The sequence below is a fragment of the Ranitomeya imitator genome, chromosome 2 (genome assembly GCF_032444005.1).
Source record: "Ranitomeya imitator isolate aRanImi1 chromosome 2, aRanImi1.pri, whole genome shotgun sequence".
Lineage (NCBI taxonomy): Eukaryota > Metazoa > Chordata > Amphibia > Anura > Dendrobatidae > Ranitomeya > Ranitomeya imitator.
In genome coordinates this window covers 501,597,197-501,617,150 of record NC_091283.1, presented here as the reverse complement: position 1 = coordinate 501,617,150, position 19,954 = coordinate 501,597,197, and the positions used below count along the sequence as shown (strand labels likewise).

Genomic DNA, 19,954 nt, shown 5'->3' with positions numbered 1-19,954 from the left:
TTCTGTGACCAGTAGAGATGCTTCTGTTCTGTCTAGAAAGTCTTCATTCTCTTTGATGAGTTTCAAAGTTGCTATTCTTTCTTCCAGACCCCGCACCTTTTCTTCTAAAAGGGCCACTAGTCTACACTTCTGACAGGTGAAATTGGATTCTTCTTCTGGTCGATCTGTGAACATGTAGCACATGCTGCAGCTCACCATGTAGGTTGTCACATCTGCCATGTTGCTCCTAGATCCTGCTGACTTGCTGTGTGTTTTCCTTCTTGTGTAATCTACTCAGCCAAGCTCTCTTTCAATAATGTCCTACAGGCAAAAATGGTTTGGTTTGGTGATGCTTTCGAAGCAGCTGGTCCCGGCTGTACCCAACGATCTTCTAGCTTAGGGAGACTTCGCTTCTCCCAGAAGGCACCTGGAATATGCAAATTAGCCTCCTGAAGCTTGAATCCCTGGTTTGGTGATGCTTTCGAAGCAGCTGGTCCCGGCTGTACCCAACGATCTTCTAGCTTAGGGAGACTTCGCTTCTCCCAGAAGGCACCTGGAATATGCAAATTAGCCTCCTGAAGCTTGAATCCCTGGTTTGGTGATGCTTTCGAAGCAGCTGGTCCCGGCTGTACCCAACGATCTTCTAGCTTAGGGAGACTTCGCTTCTCCCAGAAGGCACCTGGAATATGCAAATTAGCCTCCTGAAGCTTGAATCCCTGGTTTGGTGATGCTTTCAAAGCAGCTGGTCCCGGCTGTACCCAACGATCTTCTAGCTTAGGGAGACTTCGCTTCTCCCAGAAGGCACCTGGAATATGCAAATTAGCCTCCTGAAGCTTGAATCCCTGGTTTGGTGATGCTTTCGAAGCAGCTGGTCCCGGCTGTACCCAACGATCTTCTAGCTTAGGGAGACTTCGCTTCTCCCAGAAGGCACCTGGAATATGCAAATTAGCCTCCTGAAGCTTGAATCCCTGGTTTGGTGATGCTTTCGAAGCAGCTGGTCCCGGCTGTACCCAACGATCTTCTAGCTTAGGGAGACTTCGCTTCTCCCAGAAGGCACCTGGAATATGCAAATTAGCCTCCTGAAGCTTGAATCCCTGGTTTGGTGATGCTTTCGAAGCAGCTGGTCCCGGCTGTACCCAACGATCTTCTAGCTTAGGGAGACTTCGCTTCTCCCAGAAGGCACCTGGAATATGCAAATTAGCCTCCTGAAGCTTGAATCCCTGGTTTGGTGATGCTTTCGAAGCAGCTGGTCCCGGCTGTACCCAACGATCTTCTAGCTTAGGGAGACTTCGCTTCTCCCAGAAGGCACCTGGAATATGCAAATTAGCCTCCTGAAGCTTGAATCCCTGGTTTGGTGATGCTTTCGAAGCAGCTGGTCCCGGCTGTACCCAACGATCTTCTAGCTTAGGGAGACTTCGCTTCTCCCAGAAGGCACCTGGAATATGCAAATTAGCCTCCTGAAGCTTGAATCCCTGGTTTGGTGATGCTTTCGAAGCAGCTGGTCCCGGCTGTACCCAACGATCTTCTAGCTTAGGGAGACTTCGCTTCTCCCAGAAGGCACCTGGAATATGCAAATTAGCCTCCTGAAGCTTGAATCCCTGGTTTGGTGATGCTTTCGAAGCAGCTGGTCCCGGCTGTACCCAACGATCTTCTAGCTTAGGGAGACTTCGCTTCTCCCAGAAGGCACCTGGAATATGCAAATTAGCCTCCTGAAGCTTGAATCCCTGGTTTGGTGATGCTTTCGAAGCAGCTGGTCCCGGCTGTACCCAACGATCTTCTAGCTTAGGGAGACTTCGCTTCTCCCAGAAGGCACCTGGAATATGCAAATTAGCCTCCTGAAGCTTGAATCCCTGGATTGAAGCTTGAATCCCTGGTTTCTGAAGCTTGAATCCCTGGTTTCAATCGGTCGGTGTGTGGTATGTGGCATATATGTATTATACACTCTTCTTAAAGGGAATATGTCAAATGGATCAACCCACCTAAGCCGTCTATATGGGCATATAGGTCATAGGAAGCTGAATAAAATAATACCTTGATGGGATTGATTGGATTGTAAATTTCAAGGAAGATTTGTGTACCGCTTATGGACCTTAACAGCTCATTTAAATATTAGGAATAATGTGGATTTCTCTGGATTGAAACTTTGGAACACAAATATCAAGGTATCATTCTATTCAACTTTCTGTAACCTGCATTCTCATATAGACGGCTTAGGAGAATTGATGCTACTGACAGATTCCCTTTAATGAGCCCTTACACCCAAGCACTGAGATCCACAGTCCTCTAAATACAATGAACAGGTGCCAGTACTGTTGAAGAGAAGAGTGATTTGCAACATTAATCTATTGGGCACTAATGAAAACACGATTCATGATTGTCCCATTCCCCAGCCAACCGACCTCCTGGCTGCTGGGGGCTGTTGTTCACGCTTGATTGACTTTTCAGACTGGAATGATTTCTTGAGCCACTGGCTAAACCAGTTTACTCCCAATGCCGCAATATGAGGCAGTTTTAAGGCAGCTTTGCCTCTGCAGTATCAAAAGGGCAATGGAGCTGAAGCTGACCAGATCAGAAGCCAACTGTGTGCTCCAATGATCCTGGTCAGATCAGCACTTACTATTCCAAAGAGCTTATAAGCTTTGAACACGTTCAGCTACTGATGTTAGACAGCAGCACCCACTCTCAGGCAATGAGCAGTAAAGAAATACAACATTGTAATCATCAGAGAACAGAGAATTTTACTAAATAGTAAATTAGAAAAAATTTCCCTTCACTGTAAACACATTTCAATAATACCCATCAATGAAGGGATGGGGAGAGGAATAACCTTTAATGGTACTGCTATCATTTTGTGTGGCAGAATACTTTTTGACCGCATAGGTGGACCATGGTCTAGGTGTACTTCCAACTACCGTACCCTTCATTCAATGTGGTCGATGTCTGCTTTTTCCTGCAGGATAAAATCACGGCTACCTGTAAGATTTACCTCTTCTATTAGGTGCCACTAAGACTATCTGTATATTTGAGGTGTAGGAAAATATGCAAAATACTTAGAGATCGTAACAAATAATGAATTCCAAAAGGCAGACCTTAAAATAACAAAAATCTGTAACAGGGATCCCTCATCTACATTGAGCCATTTATACAGTAACACTGGTATCTTCTGAAGTGATAGAGGCTGCTACCTCTAAACACCCCCCAAAATTAAACCTGGTGCACAAGTGATGGATCAGTTCTATGTATATATGGTATGCCTGTAGGATAAGGAATACTTTATACACAAGCTTTAAAAAGGCCAAAATTGTGAACCATGAAATCTGAGTAATAAACTAAAGATTTGCCTCCAAATCCCAAGCTTAACCCCTTGCCTCTTCCCAGAGTTGAAGCAACAGTCACACTTCTAATCAGCACCCACAATGGTGGCAACCCCAGTCTCCACAAAAGACCATCACCTCAAGGGACCCTCAATTTGTTCTATTAAGTAGGAGAATCTACTATTATAACCCTCTCAAGAAAAAGGCTCAAGCAATGGCCACAATTGTGAACAATGAAATCTGAGTAATAAAATAAAGATTCCTCCCAAATCATAAACCTAACCCCCTGCCTCCTCCTGGAGTTGAAGCAACAGTCACACTTCCTATCTATTGAGTAGAAAAATCTACTATTATGTCCCTCTCAAGAAAAAGACTCAAGGAAAGGAATTACTATACACATTTATTTCATCATGTTAAGTTCCCAATATCATTCATTCTCATCACAGTGATAGCAGAGAATTATACTTCATGAAGCCCAAAGTTGTGGTGAAGGTCTCGGTCTATCTTCTTAATTAATCTTTTCTTCAATTTCATTGAAAGAAGAAGAAACCACCTTTCCATCTACCACTTCTTCTATGATGGTCTTTACCCGTTTGCTTTTGCTTGGGTCTGTAATGAAATGGTTTTGTGAGCAGAATAATAGTTTGCTTCTCTACAACAAGGACATTTCTCCATATCACAATCATCATACTTAAAGGGTTTATACAGCTTTTAAAATGTATGGTTTATTCTTAGGATTAACTTTTAATGTTAGATCCTTGAAGGTCCGACTATTTTTCCTCCTTTGATCTGTTGTGGGAAAGGGCTGCAATCTGCCCTGTTTACATAGGCTATAGCCTCATTTTTTTTTACTTACCTGTAGTTTATTTTTGCATTGGCCAATCTAGATATTGCAGTTTTCTTCCAATTGTTATAATGCAACAGCTTGAAAAACCACTAAAAATATGGTGCTGACAAATACGAACCACAGCAAACGCTTAAAAGTGCTGCATGCTATGAAAATAGCTGATTATAGGGGGTTTAAATAGCCATACCTCCACACATACCGTTTAATATTTATGAAGAATTTATAAAGGCTGCATAACCCATTTAAGCCTCCTTAAATCTCTCTGTATCATATGAGATCTTCTGCCCTATAACAAATTAATTTCCTTTATGAAACTATATTAGAATTACTGTAGGCCTAACTTCACTTGGTGCACAAATTCTGCCCTTGCCTTTTATCTAAATATCCTAGTACCTCCTTTGGTTCCTAACATGCTGAACACATGCCCTGATATTGTCCACAACTATGTCCCTCCAGACTTATTTGATTTTTGTAGGCATCCCAGATCTATATAATTTTGTTCTTCATAATGTTTTTCATACTTCATAGAGTTGCCCACTTTGTACAATCCCTAGGAGAATGGTCCATTGACATTATGCTAGCCACAAAATGTCATCCACTTGGGATCCCCGCTTATCCTCATCTGTAGTCTGTGGGGAAACCTGCCAGTAGTTGTTCATTTTCTTTGCAGCACCTCCACAGAGGAAATTAAGTATTACATAGTGCTCATTACTATCAATGGGTTGTCTAGTTAACTCGAGGTCCTCCAGAACGAGAGAGGCTTTTTTGTAACTGCTCTCACTCTGATAAGAAATAAGGATCCTGAGCAGAGAACCCCCCACAAAAAACTTAGAATTAGTTAATAGGAAATATAAAATGGGGTTTTCTAAACCTAGAAAACTCATCTGATATGAAATGATCATCAAATTACAAATTGAACATCAATTCAAGTGATGGATGTAATGTAGTAGCTTCTGTCTTTTTTGGAAGTTCATGTTTGGTACGTCCAAGGTATTTGGATCAAGAAAGTAAATGAACACAAAGGTCATATCATATACTATCACTATCATCATCTACTGTGAATCATTGGACAATCATGTTACTGGTTTGCAACATATTTTTTGCAAGGGTTAGACCCAAGAAAAAAAATATTTGCAAACTTTGCCAAGCAGTAGATGACCAACGAGCTACTGTTTTTTTTTTTTTGTTCTACCTGATGATGTTCAATCATTATACTATTTGTTAGATATAAGGAAACATGGCTGCCTAATTTTAGAAATGTATCTTCTCTATAACCTGTATCTGATATTACCAGTCATTAACTTTTAAGATGTTCCATGCAAGGCTTGTGAATAAGAATGGTGCTTTTTCCTCATATTAGGCAAAGATCTTTTTTAAGTCTTGAACTCAGATAATCATGCAACCTCAATTAGACATCTCCTTTAGAAACATGGCCAAATGTAGGACAATTAAGAGTAATATTCTAACTATATGTTAAGTCACATGATAAACTTTTCCCATTCAGGCAGTTTTTTCTAAAAGGAAATTATCCTATACAGGAATGTCTCTACATTCCATAAAAGTATGAGAGGAATGAGAAAACATTACATTACCTTTTTTTGAATCAATCGATTCTGAGGATGAGGATGATACAGCAGATGACTTGCTTTTGCTGACACTTGAGGCTGAGCTTGAAAATTGTCTGTTGATGGCATATGAGAAATTAGTTTATTTTTTTTTAATCTATTTGAATATGATTTTTGTGTGCTGTGCACCCAAGGACAATTCCTTTCAAGATGTTTCATGGACAAACCAACAGGAAGGTGGTGGGTAAGAGATATAAATATTTGTGAGTTTTTCGTAGTTTAAAGAGTAGTTTGAGTGCTGCTTTCTTGGAATTGGTATCAGTCGCTCGTAAGTGATGCCATATTCTTACTATATGCCATTAATTTCTGAAAGGAGAAACCCGCTTAATAAAAAAGTTCAGGTTACTTTTAGCAGTACTATCTTCCAAAGTAGGGGGGCCTATGTCAAGGGTTGTCCAGTAAAACAGCTGAGGTTAATGGGTGAGACAGAAAGCAAGATCAAGCATTAAGTCATGGACATGGAACTCTTTGGAGCATTGTGAATAAAGCACTGAAGAAGGATGACTAGATGAAGGATGGAGAGACAGAATGAGCATTTGCCAGGATGTATTGGAGAGTTATGTTAGGAAAGTTGTAATACAGAATAGAAATCAAGAGCCTGGGACAGCTGTGTAGTTTTACTATGTGTGAAAGATGCACAGCCATATCTGGGTTTAGAAGTGAACCAGATAAACTGTAGATAAAAAGCAGCTCGAAATGTTATTAGCATTACATTCTCTTGTAATTATGGTGTGAAAGGTCTTACTCATCTGTGTTATAATGCCATCAATGAGTTAGCAGTATTATAATTGCAAACTATATAGTTATATCTTGGGGCTTATCTCTAGGGATTCCATATGTAGCAGTCACCTTTGGAACCTGAGGGCATCCAAAAGTATTATAAATGGTAGACACGATACAATTGATGTGATTCGAATGATAATTTTTGGAAATATTTCTGAAATCAGGTATAAAAAGATTAATCTCTAGTTAATCGATGATCACTCTTATGCATCTTATCTGTGGTCAACTTAAAAATTCTCGTTTTGGTTAAATGTTTGTTTTGTTGACATAGGGTTTTGTATATTTTTTATGCTGCTTACCCCAGTTCTCCCTCCAGCAGGCGGCAGTATGTTTCAATTTCCATTTCCAGCCTTGCCTTGATATCGAGAAGGTCTCTGTACTCTTGGCCTTGTCTTTCTATGTCAAATCGGATCTGTGCCAGCTGCTCCTCAATTCCATTGATAGCAATCTGGAGCTGCTGTAGTTGTAATCCGTAGCGGCCGTCTACCTCAGCCAAGGTATCTTCAAGAGATTTTTTTCTAAAATCAAACATATTTTAGAAATGTAACAATGACTAGTAGATCCTTAGTTCTGCAATTTAGCTTTAGTACAACCACTAAAGATATTAGTGTTAAACATTGGTACAATGCTGCTGTCTAAAAAGACCTTGACTTACCAGAGCAAGCTGCGATTGAAGCTCAATCTCCAAGGCCTGCAGGGTACGTCTGAGATCTGAAATTTCACTCTTGCTCGTTTCTACTTGTTCCACGCCAGCTGAAATTTCTTTATTCAGTTCCTTGCTCTGAAACAAGAAATCATAAACATTTTGCCACCATCTAATAAAATAAATTTCATGATCACTCAAAATGTTAGATTTTATGATGGGGCAAAAAAGATATTGACTTGGACTATTGAAAAGTTTCCTTGTCCAGTAGAACCCTAATATTTAACATAGAGAAATCTCTTTGATATGACCACCTAAAATTGCATTGAAAAGTAGTAATCTAAAGCGATGGTCCTCCTAAAGAATATGGACAGTATACATAAAGGAAATCTGGTCTTAGTAAAAGGGGTAATCATTTGGATAACTTTTAGTGTATTTAAAGAAATAAAAACGAAAACACTTAAAGATCTCACCTTGGCATTGAACCATGCCTCCGCATCCCTCCGGTTCTTCTCAGCCAATGCTTCATAGTCTGCTCTCATATCATTCAGAAGCTTAGTGAGACCCACACCTGGGGCAGCATCCATTTCCACGTTCACTGTTCCAGAAGTGCTGCTCTTTGCAATGCTCATCTCCTAGAAAACATACACAACTTACTCCAGACAAAATAGATGTGATTTCACTGAATTCGGACAGAAGTGCCAGCTGACAGTATGCTTAAGTGCTATGTATTTCACTTTGCTTGATTAACTATAATCAGTAAAACATATGGTCAATATCCTGCTTAAATTTGCATAGCAATAAAGGCTAACTGTACTTTGATTTAACTGTCCTGAGTGTGGCCATTATGTGACTGGCATCCTGCATTATAACCAACTAGCTATTGAACCCGTTCTACGCCCGGGTGGCGAGCATTTATATTGGTATATTGTCTCCATCATGGTATGTGCTGCTCCATCCTGCGTCCCCATCCTGTCATGCGCTGCTCCATCCTGTGTCCCCATCCTGTCATGTGCTGCTCCATCCTGCGTCCCCATCCTGTCATGCGCTGCTCCATCCTGCGTCCCCATCCTGTCATGTTCTGCTCCATCCTGCGTTCCCTTTCCTGTCATGCGCTGCTCCCATCCTGCGTCCCCATCCTGTCATGCGCTGCTCCATCCTGCGTTCCCTTTCCTGTCATGTGCTGCTCCATCCTGCGTTCCCTTTCCTGTGATGCGCTGCTCCCATCCTGTGATGCGCTGCTCCCATCCTGCGTCCCCATCCTGTCATGTGCTGCTCCATCCTGCGTCCCCATCCTGTCATGCGCTGCTCCATCATGCGTCCCCATCCTGTCATGCGCTGCTCCATCCTGTGTCCCCATCCTTATGTGCTGCCTCATCCTGCGTCCCCATCCTTATGTGCTGCTGCATCCTGCATCCCCATCCTTATGTGCTGCTGCATCCTGCGTCCCCATCCTTATGTGCTGCTCCATCCTGCGTCCCCATCCTTATGTGCTGCTCCCATCCTGCGTCCCCATCCTTATGTGCTGCTCCATCCTGCGTCCCCATCCTTATGTGCTGCTGCATCCTGCGTCCCCATCCTTATGTGCTGCTGCATCCTGCGTCCCCATCCTTATGTGCTGCTGCATCCTGCGTCCCCATCCTTATGTGCTGCTGCATCCTGCGTCCCCATCCTTATGTGCTGCTGTATCCTGCGTCCCCATCCTTATGTACTGCTGCATCCTGCGTCCCCATCCTTATGTACTGCTGCATCCTGCGTCCCCATCCTTATGTTCATGCTGCATCCTGCGTCCCCATCCTTATGTGCTGCTGCATCCTGCGTCCCCATCCTTATGTGCTGCTCCATCCTGCGTCCCCATCCTTATGTGCTGCTGCATCCTGCGTCCCCATCCTTATGTACTGCTGCATCCTGCGTCCCCATCCTTATGTGCTGCTGCATCCTGCGTCCCCATCCTTATGTTCATGCTGCATCCTGCGTCCCCATCCTTATGTGCTGCTGCATCCTGCGTCCCCATCCTTATGTTCATGCTGCATCCTGCGTCCCCATCCTTATGTGCTGCTCCATCCTGCGTCCCCATCCTTATGTGCTGCTCCATCCTGCGTCCCCATCCTTATGTGCTGCTCCATCCTGCGTCCCCATCCTTATGTGCTGCTGCATCCTGCGTCCCCATCCTTATGTGCTGCTCCCATCCTGCGTCCCCATCCTTATGTGCTGCTCCATCCTGCGTCCCCATCCTTATGTGCTGCTGCATCCTGCGTCCCCATCCTTATGTGCTGCTGCATCCTGCGTCCCCATCCTTATGTGCTGCTGCATCCTGCTTCCCCATCCTTATGTGCTGCTGCATCCTGCGTCCCCATCCTTATGTGCTGCTGTATCCTGCGTCCCCATCCTTATGTACTGCTGCATCCTGCGTCCCCATCCTTATGTACTGCTGCATCCTGCGTCCCCATCCTTATGTTCATGCTGCATCCTGCGTCCCCATCCTTATGTGCTGCTGCATCCTGCGTCCCCATCCTTATGTGCTGCTCCATCCTGCGTCCCCATCCTTATGTGCTGCTGAATCCTGCGTCCCCATCCTTATGTTCATGCTGCATCCTGCGTCCCCATCCTTATGTGCTGCTGCATCCTGCGTCCCCATCCTTATGTGCTGCTCCATCCTGCGTCCCCATCCTTATGTGCTGCTGCATCCTGCGTCCCCATCCTTATGTACTGCTGCATCCTGCGTCCCCATCCTTATGTGCTGCTGCATCCTGCGTCCCAATCCTTGTGTTCATGCTGCATCCTGCGTCCCCATCCTTATGTGCTGCTGCATCCTGCGTCCCCATCCTTATGTTCATGCTGCATCCTGCGTCCCCATCCTTATGTGCTGCTCCATCCTGCGTCCCCATCCTTATGTGCTGCTCCATCCTGCGTCCCCATCCTTATGTGCTGCTCCATCCTGCGTCCCCATCCTTATGTGCTGCTCCATCCTGCGTCCCCATACTGTTATGTGCTGCTCCATCCTGCGTCCCCATCCTTATGTGCTGCTCCATCCTGCGTCCCCATCCTTATGTGCTGCTCCATCCTGCGTCCCCATCCTTATGTGCTGCTCCATCCTGCGTCCCCATCCTTATGTGCTGCTCCATCCTGCGTCCTCATCCTTATGTGCTGCTCCATCCTGCGTCCCCATACTGTTATGTGTTGCTCCATCCTGCGTCCCCATCCTTATGTGCTGCTCCATCCTGCGTCCCCATCCTTATGTGCTGCTCCATCCTGCGTCCCCATCCTTATGTGCTGCTCCATCCTGCGTCCCCATCCTTATGTCCTGCTCCATCCTGTGTCCCCATACTGTTATGTGCTGCTCCATCCTGCGTCCCCATCCTTATGTGCTGCTCCATCCTGCGTCCCCATCCTTATGTGCTGCTCCATCCTGCGTCCCCATCCTTATGTGCTGCTCCATCCTGCGTCCCCATCCTTGTGTACTGCTGCATCCTGCGTCCCCATCCTTATGTGCTGCTCTATCCTGCGTCCCCATCCTTATGTGCTGCTCCATCCTGCGTCCCCATCCTTATGTGCTGCTCCATCCTGCGTCCCCATCCTTATGTGCTGCTCCATCCTGCGTCCCCATACTGCCTCTGACCCGCTCGGCGCCGAGTGCTGGGGGGCCTGAGCAGGCGGGGACACCGGCACGCTGTGGGGGTCAGGTGCCGGTATCGCCGCCAGCTCAGGCCCCCCCAGCACTTACTATACTCACCTGTCCGGCGTTCCATCGCTGAGCGCCGCCATCTTCCTGGTCTCCTGGCTGTGACTGTTCAGTCAGAGGGCGGTGCCGGCGCGCATTAAGCGCGTCATCGCGCCCTCTGAACTGAAGGCCACAGACCGAAGTGCCAGCTGACAGTATGCTTAAGTGCTATGTATTTCACTTTGCTTGATTAACTATAATCAGTAAAACATATGGTCAATATCCTGCTTAAATTTGCATAGCAATAAAGGCTAACTGTACTTTGATTTAACTGTCCTGAGTGTGGCCATTATGTGACTGGCATCCTGCATTATAACCAACTAGCTATTGAACCCGTTCTACGCCCGGGTGGCGAGCATTTATATTGGTATATTGTCTCCATCATGGTATGTGCTGCTCCATCCTGCGTCCCCATCCTGTCATGCGCTGCTCCATCCTGCGTCCCCATCCTGTCATGTGCTGCTCCATCCTGCGTCCCCATCCTGTCATGCGCTGCTCCATCCTGCGTCCCCATCCTGTCATGTGCTGCTCCATCCTGCGTTCCCTTTCCTGTCATGCGCTGCTCCCATCCTGCGTCCCCATCCTGTCATGCGCTGCTCCATCCTGCGTTCCCTTTCCTGTCATGTGCTGCTCCATCCTGCGTTCCCTTTCCTGTCATGCGCTGCTCCCATCCTGCGTCCCCATCCTGTGATGCGCTGCTCCCATCCTGTGAGGCGCTGCTCCCATCCTGCGTCCCCATCCTGTCATGTGCTGCTCCATCCTGCGTCCCCATCCTGTCATGCGCTGCTCCATCATGCGTCCCCATCCTGTCATGCGCTGCTCCATCCTGCGTCCCCATCCTTATGTGCTGCTGCATCCTGCGTCCCCATCCTGTCATGTGCTGCTCCATCCTGCGTCCCCATCCTGTCATGCGCTGCTCCATCATGCGTCCCCATGCTGTCATGTGCTGCTCCATCCTGCGTCCCCATCCTGTCATGCGCTGCTCCATCATGCGTCCCCATCCTGTCATGCGCTGCTCCATCCTGCGTCCCCATCCTTATGTGCTGCTGCATCCTGCGTCCCCATCCTTATGTGCTGCTGCATCCTGCGTCCCCATCCTTATGTGCTGCTGCATCCTGCGTCCCCATCCTTATGTGCTGCTCCATCCTGCGTCCCCATCCTTATGTGCTGCTCCCATCCTGCGTCCCCATCCTTATGTGCTGCTCCATCCTGCGTCCCCATCCTTATGTGCTGCTGCATCCTGCGTCCCCATCCTTATGTGCTGCTGCATCCTGCGTCCCCATCCTTATGTGCTGCTGCATCCTGCGTCCCCATCCTTATGTGCTGCTGCATCCTGCGTCCCCATCCTTATGTGCTGCTCCATCCTGCGTCCCCATCCTTATGTACTGCTGCATCCTGCGTCCCCATCCTTATGTACTGCTGCATCCTGCGTCCCCATCCTTATGTTCATGCTGCATCCTGCGTCCCCATCCTTATGTGCTGCTGTATCCTGCGTCCCCATCCTTATGTGCTGCTGCATCCTGCGTCCCCATCCTTATGTGCTGCTGTATCCTGCGTCCCCATCCTTATGTGCTGCTGTATCCTGCGTCCCAATCCTTATGTTCATGCTGCATCCTGCGTCCCCATCCTTATGTGCTGCTCCATCCTGCGTCCCCATCCTTATGGGCTGCTCCATCCTGCGTCCCCATCCTTATGTGCTGCTCCATCCTGCGTCCCCATCCTTATGTGCTGCTCCATCCTGCGTCCCCATACTGTTATGTGCTGCTCCATCCTGCGTCCCCATCCTTATGTGCTGCTCCATCCTGCGTCCCCATCCTTATGTGCTGCTCCATCCTGCGTCCCCATCCTTATGTGCTGCTCCATCCTGCGTCCCCATCCTTATGCGCTGCTCCATCCTGCGTCCCCATACTGTTATGTGCTGCTCCATCCTGCGTCCCCATCCTTATGTGCTGCTCCATCCTGCGTCCCCATCCTTATGTGCTGCTCCATCCTGCGTCCCCATCCTTATGTGCTGCTCCATCCTGCGTCCCCATCCTTATGTGCTGCTCCATCCTGCGTCCCCATCCTTATGTGCTGCTCCATCCTGCGTCCCCATACTGTTATGTGCTGCTCCATCCTGCGTCCCCATCCTTATGTGCTGCTCCATCCTGCGTCCCCATCCTTATGTGCTGCTCCATCCTGCGTCCTCATCCTTATGTGCTGCTCCATCCTGCGTCCCCATACTGTTATGTGCTGCTCCATCCTGCGTCCCCATCCTTATGTGCTGCTCCATCCTGCGTCCCCATCCTTATGTGCTGCTCCATCCTGCGTCCCCATCCTTATGTGCTGCTGCATCCTGCGTCCCCATCCTTATGTGCTGCTGTATCCTGCGTCCCCATCCTTATGTTCATGCTGCATCCTGCGTCCCCATCCTTATGTGCTGCTCCATCCTGCGTCCCCATCCTTATGTGCTGCTCCATCCTGCGTCCCCATCCTTATGTGCTGCTCCATCCTGTGTCCCCATCCTTATGTGCTGCTCCATCCTGCGTCCCCATACTGTTATGTGCTGCTCCATCCTGCGTCCCCATCCTTATGTGCTGCTTCATCCTGCGTCCCCATCCTTATGTGCTGCTCCATCCTGCGTCCCCATCCTTATGTGCTGCTCCATCCTGCGTCCCCATCCTTATGCGCTGCTCCATCCTGCGTCCCCATCCTTATGTGCTGCTCCATCCTGCGTCCCCATACTGTTATGTGCTGCTCCATCCTGCATCCCCATCCTTATGTGCTGCTCCATCCTGCGTCCCCATCCTTATGTGCTGCTCCATCCTGCGTCCTCATCCTTATGTGCTGCTCCATCCTGCGTCCCCATACTGTTATGTGCTGCTCCATCCTGCGTCCCCATCCTTATGTGCTGCTCCATCCTGCGTCCCCATCCTTATGTGCTGCTCCATCCTGCGTCCCCATCCTTATGTGCTGCTCCATCCTGCATCCCCATCCTTATGTCCTGCTCCATCCTGTGTCCCCATACTGTTATGTTCTGCTCCATCCTGCGTCCCCATCCTTATGTGCTGCTCCATCCTGCGTCCCCATCCTTATGTGCTGCTCCATCCTGCGTCCCCATCCTTATGTGCTGCTCCATCCTGCGTCCCCATCCTTATGTACTGCTGCATCCTGCGTCCCCATCCTTATGTGCTGCTCCATCCTGCGTCCCCATCCTTATGTGCTGCTCCATCCTGCGTCCCCATACTGCCTCTGACCCGCTCGGCGCCGAGTGCTGGGGGGCCTGAGCAGGCGGGGACACCGGCACGCTGTGGGGGTCAGGTGCCGGTATCGCCGCCAGCTCAGGCCCCCCCAGCTCTTACTATACTCACCTGTCCGGCGTTCCATCGCTGAGCGCCGCCATCTTCCCGGTCTCCTGGCTGTGACCGTTCAGTCAGAGGGCGGCGCCGGCGCGCATTAAGCGCGTCATCGCGCCCTCTGAACTGAAGGCCACAGACCGAAGACCGGGAAGATGGCGCCGCTCAGCGATGGAACGGGGACAGGTGAATATAGGCCGTTACTCACCCTCCTGGCGGTCCCTGCTTTTGCGGTGGAGATCGCGGTGTGTGTTCAGTGTGAACGCACACCGCGATCTCCCGGGAGCGTCGCTCTGTGAGGCCCAGACTGCGCCGGCGCTTGCGCTTGCGCAGTCTATAGAGGCTTCGGACAGAGTGACGCTCCCAGCGTTATATTATAGATTTTCCCCTCTGCATGATCCACACTTTAAATGCAACCTCTCACCAGAAAAAAACATTGGCATAATGTTATGCTGCATGGTGCCTGCACTTAGCTGAATGCAGTGGGAAAAAAATAAACTTTATTCTCCCCAGCAGCATTCCAGTTTCAGTCAGAGAGGTGGCGCAGGCGTTGGTTCAATCACCGCTCTGAATGTACAGATCGACTGCTGTCACCACATCCTTGACCCTGACTAACAGCCATCCCTAATGCAGTGTCAGTCAGGGCGAGGGGGCACAGTTTCAGTCACAAGGGCGACACCGGCACAGGTTCAGTCACCGCTCTAATACAGCGTGTGTCGAGCACAACAGGTCTAGGAACTATTTCCCTGAGTCTTGGGACAGAGTTCTGTGACTTTTTGCTTGCGCTCTTTGTGCGGTACCATGGCCCTGTGACGCAACAGGGTTCGCTTCCTTCATACCGGGTGAAGCTAACCCGTGTGTGTATCCATATTATACCGCCATATAGTCCGTCATTACTCAGCAGCAGGTTCCATCTCTGCACGGTGGACCCCAGGCTGCGAACGCACCTTATACCATCCTACTAATTATTTGGTGCGTTCCGCTAACCCTAACACCGTCTTTTCCATCTGGTCCAGACCGACATGACAACTTCTCCAGCCAGGACTCAGCTGCAGAGATTACATCAAAGACACATTTCACTTCTCATATTCCAGCCATCACCATCTATTCCAAACCTGCACAAACTCCTTATCCTGCTGATACACCAATGCTGAGCCGCTGCTGTAGTTTGTGCCCCTATTACTGCACCTATTGTGTGGTTCTGTGTGCCCTCTAAATTCTAAAGCAACCCTCTAGATTCTAGAGTCTAAAATATAGTGATGGTGGGTGCAAGTGCCCTAGAAAACAGTGCCCATTAGAAACCTAGAAATTAATATTGCCCTGTGTGCCCCTTTGACACAGTAACCCGTGTTCCCCTATAACAATAAGTGCTCACTTTACATTTAATAATGTCTTGAGTCTCCCCCTATTACAGCTTCCCTGTAAACAGTACAATAACCCCTCACTGTATAGTACCACCCACTCGGTATACTGACCCCTTAGGCTGGTTTCACACTTGCATTGCTGTGCGCTGCGGATGGTAGCGTACTTCCTCCTTGCTTCCTCCGCAAGTGTGAAACCAGTCTTAGTAGCCACTAAATTGTTTAGTGGGTCCAGCATTGTATGATGGCCCCCTCACTATAATCTCCACACTGTATAATGACGCCCTAGATAGCCTCCATATAGTATAATGCACCAGATTTTCAATATAGTATAATACACTCCCCATAGGCCTCCATATAGTATAATGTACTCCCCATAGGCCTCCATATAGTATAATGCATTCCCCCATGGGCATACGCTATAGGGTATAATGCGCTCCCCATAGGCAGACTCTATAGAATTCTGCACCCCTCAAAGGCAGATTCTATATTGTATAATGCACCCCCATAGGTAGATTCTATATAGTATAATGTACCCCCCATAGGCAGACTCTATAGTATAATGCACCCCCATAGGCAGACTTTATAGTATAATGCATCTCCCATATAGGCAGACACTATAGTATCATGTAACCTCCCCCCCACACACACACACATATTCAGACTCTAGTATAATGCACCCCTCCATAGGCAGACTCTATAGTATACTGCACTCCCCCAGAGGCAGACTCTATAGTATAATACAGCACCCCTTAGGCAGACTGTTTAGTATGATGCAGCACCCCATAGGCAGACTTTATAGTATAATGCAGCCCCCCGTAAGCAGACTCTATATAGTATAATGCAGCCCCCCATAGGCAGACTCTAAATTATAATGCAGCCCCCATAGGCAGACTCTATAGTATAATACAGCACCCCGTAGGCAGACTCTATATTAGGCAGACTCCATAATGCACCCCCTACAGGCAAACTCTTTGGTATAATATAGCCGCCCACACACAGGCAGTCTCTATAGTATAATACAGCACCCCGTAGGCAGACTCTATATTAGGCAGACTCCATAATGCACCCCCTACAGGCAGACTCTATAGTATAATGCAGCCCCCCTCCGTAGGCAGACTCCATAATGCACCCCCCACAGGCAAACTCTTTGGTATAATATAGCCGCCCACACACAGGCAGTCTCTATAGTATAATACAGCCTTCCCACCATATGCAGACTCCATAATGCACCCCCCACACACACACAGGCAGACTCTATTATGTAATGCAGCTCCATAAAAACAATAAATAAATACCTTTTTTCCTCCTCATTCCTCCTCTGATTCAAGCGCCCGCACATCTCCGGACAGCGGGCGCCGAGTAGTGACGCCATCACGACCCCTGTAAGCAACGCTCCTTCTCTCATCGATGAGCTCAGCTGTATCGGCATCCAGCCGATACAGTTGAACCTGCGATGATGGGCTGGGGTCCCACTACTGGCACCAGGGCCCCCCACCTTTTTAGGGGACCCAAAGCGTGCAGGTGGCAGAGCAGGGAGATCGTGTCTCCCTGCTATGCCGCAGTGTAACTATCGGCGATGTGCACGCCGATACAGTTACAGTAGCGTAGCTCCGAGTGGGCCCCCTCAGAGGTCGGGGCGACCTCTCTGCCCCCTGGTAGCTACGCTACTGGTTCTTCCCCAGATTATTTGCTGGGGGTCTTAGTTGTGGGTTACACTGTGATCAGTTTGTTGTCATATATTTTTCTGACAAAAGGATTTTGGTCAATTTAGACCTTTTCAAGAACAAAAATAATTAATGGAAAGAATTTCTACATTTAATTAATATTAGGGCAATTCCACTTTTGTAAATTATTTTTTGAAACATAAACCACTGCCTGACATTGCTTCTTTATTGCACTATGATGCAAAATCGCTCAGTTTAAGGTAGTCTGTCATTAATTTTTAAATTATGTGAACATTTTGGGGAATTGAATAGATTGTAGCTCACCTAAAATAGTGCAAACAATAATGTTTCTTCATTAATAAAAAAAAAGTTGGATGCACTATCTCCCCAAATCTTACCTCCTCATGGTTCTTCTTCAGGTAAGCCAGTTCTTCAGACAGGCTCTCAATCTGGATTTCCAGATCTCCTCTGGACAGGGTCAATTCATCCAAGACTCTGCGGAGTCCATTGGTGTCAGCCTCAACACTCTGGCGGAGAGCCAGCTCGTTCTCATACCTTATGAACAAAGAAAATAGATATTTTTTCAGTATTGGTATAACTTTGGGAAAACATATGTTCCTTCCTGATATCAAAATGTCTAATTCAATCTTTGTGTATATAGTATATTAGTCTTCAAGAATTATTTCCTCATTTCCAATGGGTAATTATTGGGAGGCAGAGGAGGGCTGTCATATGATGGCTCTTGTGTTTGAAGATATCCCTGGACCAGATAAGATGACACTAGTATTATATGGCAAATTATAGCTAGGCAGCACTTTTACAGATTTTACATTGGGAATTAGGAGCGTCAAGTTTTTATCATGCGCATCTTGCTTACTATCATTTACTTTTTCCTCTATTTAAATCATTTATGACTTTTTTATTTTCAATCCAGGTTTAATAATTATAGATTACCCTTTAAGACCTATGTTAGTCTATCTTGCCTGAAGCAGCTTTATTTTACCTCAAAATAGCCCAATACATTTCCAAGTCTTTCATTGCGACAAGACATTCTTGACCTAAATAGATCCCATGAGTAACAACTTATAGTCCAAACTTTTCCATTCAAAATAATATTTTGAAAATGTTACTGTATTATGAAATCAATGTGTTAATATTTAATTGGACCTACTTCAGTCTGAAGTCATCAGCAGCCAGTTTGGCATTGTCAATCTGAAGAACAACACGGGAATTTTCAATGGTAGCTGCAAGGATCTAAAAATGAAGAAAGAAATAAGAAAAGCATAAAAATAACTGTTGACTAATAGACGCTTAATGGAGCAGATTTAGAGGGGGGTGCAGAGGTTGAGTTGTATGTGCTTCCAAAAACCCAAGGAAGCCTAAAAATTACAGTAACCCCATTTAAGGAGAACAATGCTACTATTATTAAGTTGTGACAGAAGAGTTCCTGTAATAGGTTTTGGACTGAGAGTTTCACGTTATGCCTCAGATAATAGCACAATACAACGGTGACAGGCAGCTATAACAAAAGTTATCATTCAATAAATCAAAGACAATGGTACTGTACCTTGCTTCTCAAGTCATTGATAATGTCATAGTACTTGCTGTAGTCTTTGGAAGCTGCATCGCCTCCAACACCAACTTGTTTCTCATACCATGCTCGAATCTTTGCTTCCAGCTCAGCATTAGCAGCCTCAAGTGCTCTAACGTTCTCCAAGTAGGAAGCCAGACGGTCATTGAGATTTTGCATGGTCTGTTTCTCACCTCCACCAAAGGAACTAAAGCCGCCAGATGCCCCTCCACCAAAGCCACCAGCAGCGACCCCACCACCGAATCCAAAAGCAGAGCTCAAGGAAAATGCTCCACCGGATCCACTACCATAGCCTCCACCAAAGCTTCCTCCATAGCTGCTACCCCCAAAGCCACTTCCAAAGCCTCCAGATGAGCTTGAAGCTGTATAAGATCCTGCAGAACTTAAACGATAGGAGCTCATGGTGGATATTCTGGTGTAGAAGTTCTAAACTGATCAGAGAAGAAAAGGCAATGAGGATGCTCATCATGGTTTTCACTTCTATATATACAGCATTTAATGGGCGTTTAAAACGGATAGGTATACGAAAGAAAAAAAATCTCAGTGAACACCTGTTTCTAAGTCTACTCTAAATGTCTTTCCTCATAAAAGTTACATAATACCTTCAGGGAATTCTTTGTAACTATGTATTTGTAAAGGTAGGTGGAGAAAATGCTATTTTTATTTGGAAATATTTTCCCCAATTGCCTACCTTTGACTTCCATTTAGTATTACTGTCATCTTCATCCTCGAGGCAAAATAGATGACAGTCGGTAATGGTTTTTTTAAATGAAGATTTTAAAGTGACTTTGTTCTGAATTTTTTTGGTTGAAAGCCTGTAATTTTAATTGTTGGAAATTTTTACTTCGAACAAAGAATTTGTATAAAAACACTTAGTGAAGATACTATCTTTAATACACTTTCACACTATAATCAAGTGACTAGAATTTTCAGTAGAATTCGTGATCTTTTGTTTTTCTACCATTCCCCCAAGCAATCTCCTCCTACATACTGTATGAGCAGGACTACAAAGTAATTCTGCAGCTGCACACTGGAGTGCCGACATCCGCAAAACACATCAGTCACTCATCTCACCACACTTTTGAATC

At 46.7% G+C, this 19,954-nt stretch overlaps 1 protein-coding gene across 1 annotated transcript; it reads right to left on the bottom strand.

Annotated features, from left to right (window-relative positions):
* Positions 1-3,674: 3,674 nt before the first annotated feature.
* LOC138664674 (keratin, type I cytoskeletal 47 kDa-like) lies at positions 3,675-19,333 on the bottom strand. Its single transcript, XM_069751578.1, has 8 exons — positions 18,843-19,333; positions 18,447-18,529; positions 17,674-17,830; positions 7,665-7,826; positions 7,204-7,329; positions 6,848-7,065; positions 5,733-5,821; positions 3,675-3,902 (listed from the first exon to the last, which is right to left on the bottom strand). The coding sequence occupies exons 1-8, from the start codon at positions 19,266-19,268 to the stop codon at positions 3,802-3,804; spliced, it is 1,362 nt and encodes a 453-aa protein (XP_069607679.1). The 5' UTR covers positions 19,269-19,333; the 3' UTR covers positions 3,675-3,801.
* Between the last annotated feature and the right edge of the window lie 621 nt (positions 19,334-19,954).